Source organism: Rhamphochromis sp. 'chilingali', assembly GCF_963969265.1.
Source record: "Rhamphochromis sp. 'chilingali' genome assembly, chromosome: 10".
Lineage (NCBI taxonomy): Eukaryota > Metazoa > Chordata > Actinopteri > Cichliformes > Cichlidae > Rhamphochromis > Rhamphochromis sp. 'chilingali'.
The window spans coordinates 31,856,042-31,869,739 of record NC_137937.1 but is presented as its reverse complement, the minus strand read 5'-3'; the positions used below and the strand labels follow the sequence as shown (position 1 = coordinate 31,869,739).

At 39.2% G+C, this 13,698-nt stretch overlaps 2 protein-coding genes across 3 annotated transcripts; both read left to right on the top strand.

Moving 5' to 3' along the window:
• Positions 1–548: 548 nt before the first annotated feature.
• Positions 549–7,561, top strand: LOC308404367 (uncharacterized protein; the record flags this gene model as incomplete). Its single annotated transcript, XM_080894392.1, has 8 exons — positions 549–3,330; positions 3,653–3,815; positions 3,984–4,176; positions 4,362–4,901; positions 5,716–5,821; positions 6,399–6,469; positions 6,550–6,851; positions 7,423–7,561. The coding sequence occupies exons 4-8, from the start codon at positions 4,839–4,841 to the stop codon at positions 7,559–7,561; spliced, it is 681 nt and encodes a 226-aa protein (XP_080750518.1). The 5' UTR covers positions 549–3,330; positions 3,653–3,815; positions 3,984–4,176; positions 4,362–4,838.
• A 91-nt stretch (positions 7,562–7,652) lies between these two features.
• Positions 7,653–13,412, top strand: LOC308404469 (uncharacterized protein). 2 transcript variants are annotated; one of them, XM_080894539.1, is made up of 6 exons: positions 7,653–8,578; positions 8,664–8,785; positions 8,870–8,921; positions 8,993–9,040; positions 11,191–11,289; positions 12,582–13,412. In XM_080894539.1, the coding sequence occupies exons 1-6, from the start codon at positions 7,711–7,713 to the stop codon at positions 12,815–12,817; spliced, it is 1,425 nt and encodes a 474-aa protein (XP_080750665.1). In that variant the 5' UTR covers positions 7,653–7,710; the 3' UTR covers positions 12,818–13,412. The 2 variants fall into 2 exon arrangements, with proteins under 2 accessions (XP_080750665.1, XP_080750664.1); XM_080894538.1 differs by having other exon boundaries at positions 8,664–8,921.
• Positions 13,413–13,698: the final 286 nt, after the last annotated feature.

Here is a 13,698-nt window from a genome sequence, read left to right as displayed (position 1 = left end):
TTTTTAGAAAATGGATACGTACCATAGGATTTTAAGGTTGCTGTAATTAAACCTCTATTTAAGAAACCCTCTTTTAATCAAGACAACTTAATGAACTATAGACCTATATCTAATCTTCCCTTCATATCTAAAATTCTTGAGGTAATAGTTGCCAATCAGGTGTGTTAGCACTTAAACAATAACGACCTGTTTGAAGAGTTTCAATCTGGCTTTAGAGCTCATCATAGCACTGAAACAGCTCTGGTGAAAGTTACTAATGATATTCTCATGGCCTCAGATAATGGACTGGTGACCATTCTGGTTCTACTGGACCTCAGTGCTGTTTTTGACACATTCAATCACAATATTCTCATAGAAAGGTTTGAAAATGTTGCAGGGATCAAAGGAACAGCACTAGGCTGGTTTAAATCTTACTTGTCCAACAGACTCAAGGTTTGTTTATGTAAATGATAAATCCTCTTCAACCTCTATGGTTACTTGTGGCGTACACCACAGGGTTCTGTACTTGGACTGATCCTTTTTACTATATATATATGTTCCCTATTGGTAAAATCATTAGACAGCATGGGATAAATTTCCATAGCTATGCACACCTAAATCCTGATGAACCTAATCAGTTATAAAGATTACGGGCATGCTTGGAAGACATAAAAACCTGGATGTCTTCAAACTTCCTCCTTTTGAATTCCGACAAGACAGAAGTTGTCTTTGGACCAGAAGCTCAGAAAAACAAATTACTTGGTCAGTCCCTTCATCTGGATGGCATTAAATTAGCCTCCAGTAATAAAGCAAAGAACCTCTGTGTTATTTTTTGACAAAGACATGTCATTTAGATCTGACATGAAAGAGGTTTCTAGGGTCTCCTCCTTCCACCTCCGTAATATTGCTAAAATTAGAAACATCCCATCCAGGAGTGATGCTGAAAAACTAGTTGATGCCTTTGTTACTTCAAGGCTGCATTACTATAACTCTTAACTATCAGGAAGTCCACATAATGCAACTAAAAGTCTTCAGCTGATCCAAAATGCTGCAGCCAGGGTTCTGATGAATATCAAAAGAACAGATGACATCTCCTCCCGTGTTTTAAATGCACTTTAGAACAGCACGCAGCAACACTACATATGAGCGAGCGGAGGGAGGCATGGGGTCTTCACAGAGCCCCACTCTCTGCCAGCCGTCAGGGCGGGGGGGCCTGAAGGTGGAATTGGCCATCTGATCGAGGCCTGGGTTGCAGCGGCCCCCTGCCACTGCGGAGCCGGGGACGGTCTGCTTGATTTCCACCTCAGGGAGGAGGGCAACATCTGGGTCTGGGTATGAGTTCCCCCTCCGGGGCAAGAATACCTGGACCTGGGATGTAGAGAATGTTTGGGGAGTGTGATTGTGTGTACAGTGTCCATTTATGTCTGTGTCCACGTTGGGTGAGGGCCGAGTGTTTGTGGTTGTGTGTATGAGGGTGGGAAGGTATGTTTGTGTCTGCCGTACACATCACCACAAACAACACCACAAGCAGAGCACAAGTTTTAAGCCAGCGTGGTGTGATTATAGATGCCGTGCAGGTGGGTCCATCTCACATGCAGCGGCATCGCAGAACACGCCCCGCCACATACCCTCTTCCCCCGACTAAGACCGAGGAGCCACCTCCCCCCCTCCATGAGCAAGCGAGGGAATAGGCCTGGAGCATCAGCGCCCCAGCCCAGCCACGGGGAAGTGACTACCTGGGCGTTCGCCTGTAGATCTAGCGGCGCTGGTGACGAGGTGGTTCCAGGGACCGCCCACGCTTCCAGCGGCACCCCCATCCCGCTAGCGCACCAGCCTGTGGCTCACCTGAGCCGGTCGTTCCCTCGCGCTGTCCAACAATTACAATAATTATACGGTTGCTGTAACAGATTGTAGATACAATGCAGGTGAGTCCATCTCACCTGCAGCAGCATCCCAGACCAGCCACAATAATAAAGATTTTTCTATTTCATTATAAACTTTGTCCTAATTATGTCATGAGTTTTTACTATTTAAAAAGAAAAAGAAAGCATCACAAAAACACTTAAGGTCATGAAAATTAATTGTATTGCTGCAATACTTAAATATCTGTGGTCTAATCTATTTTTATTCACCAATCTCATTGTAGCAATAATATGCCTTTTTGGTCCAAGTTAATTATTTGAATTTTAAAACTCTTTTAGCCAAATAACTTTGAAGTTGTTACTAAAACTCATCATCCCCATTTACTACTTTTGTTTCATTCTTTAAAAATTTAGAAGCATAAATATCAGTCTTTTGGAAAAATTACATTTTATACAGTATTATTAAGTCTACATATTCCAAGTGAGTTATGTCAGAATGCACTAGAGCAATTTAACTCTATTACATCATAGCATTCTATTTGCAAGAATCCCAGTGTTAATCCACTGTTCTTGGCCAATGATATCCACTCCTCAGCACTATGGGGGCGCTAATGTACATCTACGCTGGTTGCCAACCACCATGAACATTTAAAGAGCAGAAGAAGAAGAAGAGGACACTAAAGAGTTCAGGTGCACGACATGAGGATTTAATGAGACAGCTTTTATCTTACTGCTTTCGTGGAAGATCAGGTGAGAACCATACAAATTCCCTTACACATGATGTTTATATAAATATATTCATCCAATAAAGCAAAGTAATATAGGTTATTATATTACGTTCGGATACACCAAAGCATCTAATTTTTGACAGTTTAGCTAGCCAGCATGCTAGTAGCAAAAGTTTGACATTCTGTTGCTGTTGGTTTGATTAATTTTGGTTTTAGCATCACAAAACTTGTGGTTTTAAAACTAGTGAGATCTGTTTTCAGAAAATATTTTACAAATGAAACAAAAACTGTAGGACAAATATGCTTATTGTTCAACCATACTAAATCATTATTTTAATTTATAACTTTAAGAAATATAAAAGGTTAAGGAAATGTGGATATGAAAATTAACTCATTAAGATTTGCAGTAACCTTAGACCAAATAAAATATACGAAACAGAACTTCCACAGGTAGGGCATGCAGCCTCTGACACACAGTGATACAAGATAGGAGGAACTGTTGGGAAACACAGATATTTGGAACCTTTAGGGGAGCTCTCCCCAACATAAATAGATTTTTCGATCTGTTTATTTCTATGTCTACATACATTTTGTAGTATAATGTGTTATTTCTAAAGTCATTAATACCTGATCTTTGCAGGGGATGGCGGCAACAAGGCCACGGAGAGCTAAAATAAATCCCATACAAGATGCTAGGTATTACTGCTCCTTAGGTGAAGACAAGGCAGGATTTGATGTGAGGTATATTGATTCATTTAAAGGTGAGTTGATTCCAAAGAATGCAGTCAGCTTCTCAAAATAGAAATTTTTATGTTTTTTGTAGTTTTTTTGTAGCATACCATGCATGAGAAAATTAATAATCACGAATATAATTATACTTGTTTTATTATTATTATTATTATTATTATTATTATTATATTTCTATTTTTTCCTTGTCTTTCCCCAAGGAATTATGAACATGTTACATGTTCCAAAATAAATAATACAATATAATCAAATAAAAAACATATTTAAAAACAAGAAGGATTTTAATTAAATGGTTTATAGTTTATTGCCCAATTTGTTTTTGATGTGTGTCTTTAGGTCGCGGTGTGTTCAGCTGTCGGTCATTTCAAAAGGGAGATTTTCTTTTTGAGTACAGAGGACAAATCATAACTAAAGAGGAACAAGAAAACCGAATGAAACTTTACCATGATGCACTCAAGGTTTTCATATTTGATTTCAAGTTCAATGGAAAACAGTTATGGTATGTAACTGCTTTGATAAAGGATAAAATACATGAGGTTTACAAATTATAATATTCAAATAATATTTTGAATTGAATATTAAAATGTTATTCAGACGTTCTACAACCTAATATACTTAATGACTTTCTTTACAGAGTGTAATTGTTATTGTATACTTTTTGTTTTAGTGTTGATGCTACCAGAGAGGACGGCTCACTTGGCAGACTTGTAAATGACGATAATGTGAATCCAAACAGTAAAATGACAGTTACCAGAGTGGATGGAAGGCCCCATCTCTGTTTGTTTGCAATCAAAGATATTGGTCCAGGAGAAGAAATCACCTATAACTATGGTGATTCCAACTGGCCATGGAGAAGCAAGGTATAATGTAAATAGTACAGTATAAGTATAAATAGTATTAAATGAATAAAGGCTATACTGAAAAGTATGCATACACACACGGGTCCTGTGTAATACTCAACTGGACAGGTCCAGACATTAGGAGGACTGTATTCATCTTGGCTAGACCCAAAGACTGCCATTCATTATTCATGCTTCTTCCTTAGAAATCCAACATGGTGCCATCTCAGGCTGTGGATGAGAATGCAGCCAGTTCCTCTCCTAACGACACAACAAAGGTAAATTGGAGTTTCAGTGTCAGATTGTTTTAGTTGTAGACTGAGGTGCTAGTTATTAGGCAGTATTGAGGTATGTGGGTCCTTGGTTATCTTGACCAAGTAAGATGCACGCATTAGGAGGACTGAGATTTGAAACAGGAAGTATAAACAACTGAGTTCTACCTACAAGTGCGCCCACACACACGGGTCCTGTGTATTACTCAACTGGACAGGTCCAGACATTAGGAGGACTGAGTTTAGAAATGAATTCAGATCAATGAGAGTTACTCTGGCAATTGTGCATACACACACGGGTCCTGTGTATTACTCAACTGGACAGGTCCAGACATTAGGAGGACTGTATTCATCTTGGCTAGACCCAAAGACTGCCATTCATTATTCACGCTTCTTCCTTAGAAATCCAACATGGTGCCATCTCAGGCTGTGGATGAGAATGCAGCCAGTTCCTCTCCTAACGACGCAACAAAGGTAAATTGGAGTTTCAGTGTCAGATTGTTTTAGTTGTAGACTGAGGTGCTAGTTATTAGGCAGTATTGAGGTATGTGGGTCCTTGGTTATCTTGACCAAGTAAGATGCACGCATTAGGAGGACTGAGATTTGAAACAAGAAGTATGAAACCCCAACCCTAAATCTGGTTTGCATAAAGACGTAGTTCTCGGCTTGGTTGAAATGAACTCTGATGTAGTTAGATCGCATATTTGAATTTCAGCTGATCAAGGAGCAAGAATGAAGCTTACTATAGGAAGGAGCATGTAAATACAACCGAAACAATCGCTAAACTCTTTCCTGTTAATGCTAAGCACATTTATGTAACATTGTTGTGTAAAGGCCATCCGTTATGTCTTGATGGATTCATGACTTCATGATTTAATTATACTTTTTTACACTCCCAGTCAAAACTTTGGACACATCTTCTCATTTCAGAAAGAACAAATTGTAAGTCTAATCTTTTTTGGGTGTTGTGGGTCCACAATGAATTTTCTTTTCATTGTGGTTTTGTAATATATACCATAATATAAAATCTAGAAGAACAAATTGTTTTGAAAATTGATCTACATACAGCAGGTATTTTTCCCTTTAAATTTTGCATTGCAAAAGTTACAAAAATTGATTTAATAGTTTTAGTAACACTTGAACCTGTTTTTTTTTTTTTTTTCTTCCGTCCTTAACTCCTTTTTAAAGAGGAACCAAAACAACTATTTGGTTGTGATATTTTACATCACAAAAGTATGAATTTTGTTTTTGATTACACTGTTTTTTTTTTGTTTTTTTTACCAAACAGGACTGCGATCATGATCTAGTCCCTGACGAAATGTCAAGTTTAGAAAAATGTTTTGCATGTGGAGGACCTTTTTCGCCTCTGAAATGGAGTGGTGTGAGATGTGAAGGTAATTATTTAATTATGGAAGGTTGGGTACATTAGAATATCTTAAATATGATCCATAAGGAACACTATAAAAACTAATCCATAAGTAAATATGATATATGTTCATAATGAACCTTTTACATCTGCACTTTTTACATATTTACTTACCATGTCATTATTAAAGCTGCTATACCCAATTTGCAAAAACAAGTTAGCTTAACATATTTTTTTTTCATGATCATAACAACATTTTAACAAAGCATAGCTATAAATGTTGTTTGGAGATTAAAGAAAAAAAAATGAAGTGGTTCTGTTGCATTTGTCTAAAACCATCAGCCAATAACATGGCTCAGTCCAGAAAAACGATAGAACAGTCTTTCCTGACTCCTTAAATTCTACATTAACATGGCTCCACCACACTATGCACTGGCCTGTTTAACAGCAAAGCACACCAGGGGGTGTGGCCTATGGATAATATCCAATGGGAGGGGGGAGCCTTCTTGACTGTGTTTTATGCTTCCATCTAGCCTGTTTTTTTTAAATTGGGGAAAGCGGCTTTAACTACCTTTCTTTTATTAACTTAATTTTTCTCTGTCTAGTTTGCTACCAGTCCTGGCACAAAAGATGTTATGTTAGCCACAAGGTGAACCTCACTGAACCTCTTCCAGAGGTAAGTGTTTTTGCAGAATTCTTCTCAGTAAAATATGTAAGGTAAACAAAGTCTTACTTTGTGTTTTTGATTGTTATTAGGTCTTTAGTGAAGATAGTTCAAGTGAGGGGGCTTCATCAGAAGAGGAATATGTGCCAGATTCTATAGCTGACTCAGACAGCTCATGGGACAACAAATCAGAGCCTTTAAATATAAGTTGCAAACAAGTACAGAACTCTGAGATCTCCAGCAGTCAATCTGCTTGCAAAACGAAAAGACCTCGCCTAGAAAGTTTTTTAGAGAGAGTAGGACAAAGAATTTCAGAAGATGCCGAATCAATATCTGAAGATGGAATTGGCACAAGACAGCGCGACGTATCAGGGGTTATTGCCACAGCAGAAAAGTCTGATGCTGAAGGCATTGTTGATGACTCTAATACTACGGCTGAAGATTCCTTAAAAACATCCTCCTCACTAAGAAACAAAACATACTGCTACATTTGTGGAAAACTACAGACAAAGTTTACACGTCATTTAAAAACTCATGAGAAATCACATGCAGATGTTGCTCGAGTTTTAAGTCTTCCCAAGAAGTCCAAAGACCGTTTGAAAATGCTTTCTAAGCTGCGAAACAAAGGAAACCACAGACATAACTCGGAGGTCATCGCAAGTGGGATTGGATCATTAAAAACCAGACGCACCTCAAAAAAACCCTACAAAGGAAAAGACTATATTCACTGCATTTATTGCGAGGCATTATATCTTAAAAGAGATCTTTGGAGACATGTTCGTAAATGTTCTTCAAAACCAGTGGAGGCCAATTCAGAGGGGGGACGAAAAAAGGTCTTGTCCCTGGCCTGTATGAGTGAGTCAGCTCTGTGTCAGCAAGTTTCCCCCGGTGTTTGGAAGATATTAGCTGTCATGAAAGATGATGAAATAACTTCTACTGTGCGAAGTGACTTCTCTATTCTTCAGCTTGCTCAATCATTCTTTAACAAACATGGGAAAGATCCCACCAAATTTGACTACATTCGCCAGACACTCCGAGAATGTGGAAGACTTCTGCTCACACTTCGGAAAGAATGCTCAATACACACTTTTGAGGATGCTGTAAGACCTGCAAATTTCAATGTGGTTATCAAAGCTGTTAAGAAGGTGTGTGGGTATGATGAAGAAAAGAACTGCTACTTGACTCCAAGCCTTGCTTTAAAGTTGGGACACTCACTGCAGAAAGTCTGTGATATTATACATTGCAGAGCACTGATGGCAGAAGACAGTGCACTGATAAAGTCAACCCAGAGTTTCAAAACCCTTTATGCTACAAAGTGGTCAGAACTCATCTCCCATACTGCATTAACCACACTAAACGAGCGGCACTTCAACAAGCCTTCCACACTTCCTTTCACAGAAGATGTTCAGCGTCTTCATAGACATCTGGAGAAGACTACAGAACAAGCACTGAAGGACTTGGAAGAGCATAGTTCACCAAAATCATACAGTGAACTTTGTAAAGCTACCATGGCAAATGTAATACTATTTAACAGGAGAAGAGGGGGAGAAATTTCAAAGATGACACTGAATGGCTTCCAGGAGAGAGACACTAGTACCCTGCACAAGGATGTTGCAATTGGACTGACAAAATTTGAACTTTACCTTTGTCAACACTTCAGTCGTGTAGAATTGAGGGGTAAACGAGGACGCAAGGTTGCAGTGCTACTTTCACCAGACATGGTGAATGCCATAACACGGCTGACAGAGAAAAGACAAGACTGTGGTGTTCTGGCAGAAAACATATTCCTGTTTGCCAGACCTCATTGTCTGACTCCCTACAGAGGACAGGACTGTTTGAGGATTTATGCGACTGAATGTGGGGCTGAAAACCCTGAACACCTACGTTCAACGCAGTTGCGCAAACATGTCGTAACTTTGTCTCAGATCTTAAACCTCAAGAATCACGAGTTAGACCAAGTTGCCAACTTCCTAGGTCATGATATTCGTGTTCATCGCGAATATTATAGACTTCCAGAGGCTACTACCCAGCTTGCCAAAATATCCAAACTACTGATTGCCATGGAGAAAGGGTCTCTCAAAAGCCTTCAAGGCAAAACACTTGAAGAGATTGAAATCGAAGGTAAAGTGGTGTTAAGGTTAAGAATTATACACGTTTCCTGCACTATAACCTTATAATTCATTAAGACAATCTTTTATTTTGTTAGATAACCTACAGTTGACAGATTCAAGTGAAGAAAGTGAGGTCGGAGCGGAGCGTGAGGAGGTCGGAGCGGAGCGTGAGGAGGTCGGAGCGGAGCGTGAGGAGGTCGGAGCGGAGCGTGAGGAGGTCGGAGCGGAGCGTGAGGAGGTCGGAGCGGAGCGTGAGGAGGTCGGAGCGGAGCGTGAGGAGGTCGGAGCGGAGCGTGAGGAGGTCGGAGCGGAGCGTGAGGTCAATGAAGGAAATCTTGTATATCCACAGATTGGTAAGTACAATGTGATTAGTCTCAACTTTGTTCAATTTATGAAATCACATGACTAATAGACTTTATTACAGATTCTATAGATACTAGAATGATGAAGAAAGTTGTCAAGGAACCTCCAGGTATGTGTTTGTCATCATTTATTGAAGCTTTTACCTTTGTAACTACTTCCTAGACACTTTTGCTATCTTTGCTATCTTTATGTAAAAAAAAAAAAAAAGATAATTCATTACTATCATTTTTCCAGTGATTGTTACCTTTGTCCAAATGGTAATTTAAAGAAAGTCAAGGATCTTTCTAAAGACCAGCTCAACAGAATAGAAAGGTCAGTTTTGGAGGATGGTCAGGTAGGAAATGCTAGTTTGAACAGGTGATTTTGAGCTGTGATTTAAAGTTCTAGAGAGAATCTAATGAGCAGAGGAAGTTCCAGAGGGTGCAATTAGCAGTGGCAAAGGATTGTACCCTCAGATTTATGATTTTGATGATGGGGGTAAGGAGGTTAGTGTTAGCAGTGTTGTGGGAGAGTGACAGTAAAGACAATCCCTCAGGGTGGCGGGGGCGAGGTTGTTGAAGGCTTAAAAGTTGATTAGGAGTTTGCACTCAATACTATAGTCAGTGTGCAACCAGTAATGTTCTTTTTAGGATGTGGTGATATAGTCTCTAGAGTGAGTGCAGTAGAGTAAGGGGGCAGCAGAGTTCTTAATAGATTGCAGTTCTTGGAGGTGAGTTTGGGGAAAGCAAAGATGCTGGGATTCTTTTTGAGGGTGGAGAGAATGGATAGGATTAGGAAGAACAATATCATTGGGACTGCACATGTTGGAAAAAATGTCTACATTGTTCTACATTGGCCAGGTTGAGGTTGTGTTGGGCATGTGCAAACAAGGGACAGTGAGGAAGGTTTGTTGAAGGATGTTAGAAAGGAAGCTGCCCTGCAGGAGACAGAAGGAGATGAGATTAATCAAGAGAGATGAAAATAGTTGGTGTGTGGAGGGCTGATCTACTACTCTTTATTTACCTGGTTTGCGCTTCTGAAGTATTCCCTCTACGCTCTCATCCTCTTTCTACAGTAAATCAGTGGTGAGTGGAAAGTTGACCAGTCACCGGAGTAGTGATGGGTCGTTCGCGAACGAAATGGCTCTTAGAGCTGGTTCTTTGAAGTGAACGATGCGAGCCGGCTCCTTATTGGGAGCCGTGGATTTTTTTTTTTTTACTTTCTCTTGCCCTCTCTCTCACTTTTTTCGCTGCACGTCAGCCTTGTGTTTGCGCTGAGTAGAGACGGGAGGGGCGCAAACAGAGCCTTGCGTTTGCACCCCTCCCGCCTCTGAGCAGAGGGAGGAGCTAGGGGCGGTAGTTACACTCGCAACAGCAGTAGCACACGAAAAGAGCAGCAGGGAGAGAGAGAGAAAGAGAGCCGGGAGCAACAACAAGAGACAATGTCGTCACATTAGAAAGGTGGAGTAAAGAAAATGAGTGACACCAAGAAAAGAAGCAAAATCTAGAACCATTTAAATTTTACTGACAATACATAGGCAGAGTGTAGAGTCTGCAAGAAAAGGATATCATATAGAGCCGGTGCACGGGCACCTGAAAACTGTCCACTCATCAGTGCGATGGGAAGATAAAACACAGTGAATTAAGTGTGATATAAGTGAAGCTGCCAGTGTGTCTACCCACTGAGCTGAGCACTGGGCACTTGGTATTTTTAAATTTAAAGTTTAAATTTTAAAAGTTAAATTGTAAATGGTAGGTTTTTGTATTTTATAATTTATTTTTTAAATTTTATGTGGAGTGAATAAATAAAAGCAGATTTATATAATGAACATATATACATAGAAAACACGTTTTTAAACATTAGTAATTCATTTTGTGCATAATTTTATATTGTTGTTAATAATAAATGAATGAAAGCAACAAAATAACCTGAAGAGCCGGTTCGGGAGCCGAAAGAGCCGGCTCTTTTTAGTGAGCCGAGCCGAGAGAGCCGGATCTCTAAAAAGAGCCGGAAATCCCATCACTACACCGGAGTCTTGTTTGGAGAAAAATTCAGCCTTGTATCTTTTAATATCAGCTGTAATAGCTCTAGCCATATTCCACATTCACATGTGTCACCTTAAACTAAAAGTCATAGTTGCGACTCTGGATTTATCTTAGAAACCATATTCAAGATTTCAAGGTCCATTAGTTGCTTGACCACATTCAGGAGCATTTGACATTACATTATAAGAGATTTAATACAACAAATATATGCTTACTGTTTTGTTTTGTTTTTCAGCACAAAGTAAAAATGGAGCGGGTAAGGTCATTGAACCCAACAGAATACTAAACAAGGAGATGAAGCCAAGCAGTAAGAAGAAAACAAATAAACAATCTGGTAAATGGTGACATGCATACAAAAGTCACTTAAGCACAAATGTAAACTTCATGCATTTTTGAACCCAGTTATCCACACCACCCAAGCCAGTATGGTGACTATGCTCATCTTTCTGCCAGGGACCGTACCATAATTCTACAACTTGGTTAGACAATTATATTAACCTACTTGGTAAGGTAAAACATAAATCACATTCAATGTGGAACAATACCTTGTATTAAGTAATGGGATAAATGTTTAAATTACTTTCCCTATGCCTGTTTTAATCTGTAATACATTTAAATACTTATCATTTTCAAAACAGCAATGCACCAAAACAATTAATAAACAAAGCAATGAGAACATATTATGATTTGGGTTTTTAATTTTGAGGATTCCTCAACCATTGGGCTTCTACATTATCTCCATACTCTGAACATCATCTTATTCCCATAGGCAGAATCTGGATAATATTGGAAAATTTGGGCTGGTTTGGCTAATTGTGGGCTGTAACCTGAACGTCTTGAAGAAAATTATGTTCACTGAAAAAACCTGAAGGCCCACCTCATGGTCAGGCAGGGTCCACGCTTGTTTTTAAATAAACATTTGAGTCAGACAGTTATATATGAAATGTTTGAGTATATGTTATACATTTCAAATTATTACAATATCATGCTATACATGTTTTTTGTTGTATAACGGTGTGTGGAATAAAATGCTCTCCATCCATAGTGATTTGCCATAGCTATTTATTGGAATTCTGACTTAATGTGGGCTACCTTTCAGAATTTTACATTTAAATAAATGTATTCATCCATTGTAATAAGTATTTAAACAGTCAGCATTACAGGATTTATACCAAAGAAACACTGTTACAACAAATTCACCTTAAAGGGGACATATTATGCAAAACCCACTTTTTTTTGTTGCTTTTGTATGTATATTTGGTTATGAATTGCCTCCCGACTCCTTAAGTGTAGGTTTTCAACAACTAAAAAAGGAGCTCTTTTAGGTCCCAGGTAGTGTATTTTGCACAATCCAGCATAATCACAGCCTCAGCACCTGTCCTCGTGGACAATGCAAAGGCCGTCTTTGGGCTGTGTAGACTAAACACTAACTGTTCTTAGCAGGGCTGTAAAACTAGTGTGTGCAGAACTCAATTCTTCGGCTTATTTGAAGGAAGCCGATTATCGCCATTATATTTTTGCATCCTACAACCATGTCAACTCACACAATTGAGCATAATACGTCCCCTTTAATTTAAAAATTGTTTAAAAAGTAGTTTGTTTACATTTATTTTTTTCTGCTTCTAGCTTCTCTGGAAAATGCAAGGAGGGTCAAAAAGCATCCTTGGTCTCCCACGGAGGTTGCTGCGATAATGAAGTATTTTGGTGAACATATCAAAAAAGGAAAACTGGCCACTATTATCGAATGCCAGCAATGCAAAACTGCAGAAGATCCTGCTCTGGCTGGTCGTTCTATTCAAAACATCAGAGATTTTGTGAGGAATCGGGGCGTGTCGTTGAAGAAAAAAGAAAATCCTATGTAGAGGAGTCTACATAACTCCAAAGTACTTCTTGGAGGAGTTACAAAAGATATTTTGTATGTTTTGGTTTCTCATTTATTTATTTTAGAATTTTACTATTAGAAGATTGGTAAATTCATTTTGTTGACACTGTTTTAGTGCATCTGATCTAAGAGGACATATAATTTTATATTGCCAGTTATTTTCATTTCTGTTAACAAAACAATCCTGTTTTTGTAAAATGCACTCAATTTGTTCCTTTTATTCACCTGTTGCCCTTTTAATACACACAAAATACATGTTTGTGTATGTGTATGGCCTTTGTCCTGTTAATAAAGTTAGCCCTGACAATTACTGTTCATGTCAGGGGGAGGAGCCAAGTTACCTAATTAGTGTTGTCCTCTTATTACACCATGTTGTCAGGTTCTTATATTTTGAGTTCTGGTGTGTTTTTCACAATTTTGAAGTGAGATTTGTGTTGTACAACTCAAATGGGATTTTTAAAGATGCACTTCATCTATCTAGCACAAGCGGAAAGGGGGGTCCGTTTAGTGTTGCAAAAATCTTGTTTGAAAAAATTGTCCTTCCAATTCACCTTTACCAGTATGTGTGTGTGTGTGTGTGTATGTTCAGTCCATGAGTTTAACGTGGGTCAGATGTCAGGAGGCAGAGTTCAGGAGTCTGACAGCTGTGGGGAAGAAGCTGTTCCGGTACCTGGTGGTCTTAGTCCGGAGGCTCCTGTAGCGCCTCCCAGAGGGCAGGAGGGTGAAGAGTCCATGTGATGGGTGACTGGGGTCTTTGATGATTTCCCCAGCCCTTTTCAGACACCGCTTCCTGTAGATGTCTTTTATGGCAGGAAGTGGTGCTCCGGCGATGCGCTGGGCAGTTTTCACGACCCTCTGCAA

Coding starts and splice junctions, on each gene's coding strand:
- LOC308404469 (XM_080894538.1), top strand. CDS start 7,711: ATGGCAGAAGACAGTGCACTGATAAAGTCAACCCAGAGTTTCAAAACC. Junction 8,579..8,663: donor TGAAGAGATTGAAATCGAAG/GTAAAGTGGTGT, acceptor TTATTTTGTTAG/ATAACCTACAGTTGACAGAT. Junction 11,290..12,581: donor GAAAACAAATAAACAATCTG/GTAAATGGTGAC, acceptor TTCTGCTTCTAG/CTTCTCTGGAAAATGCAAGG.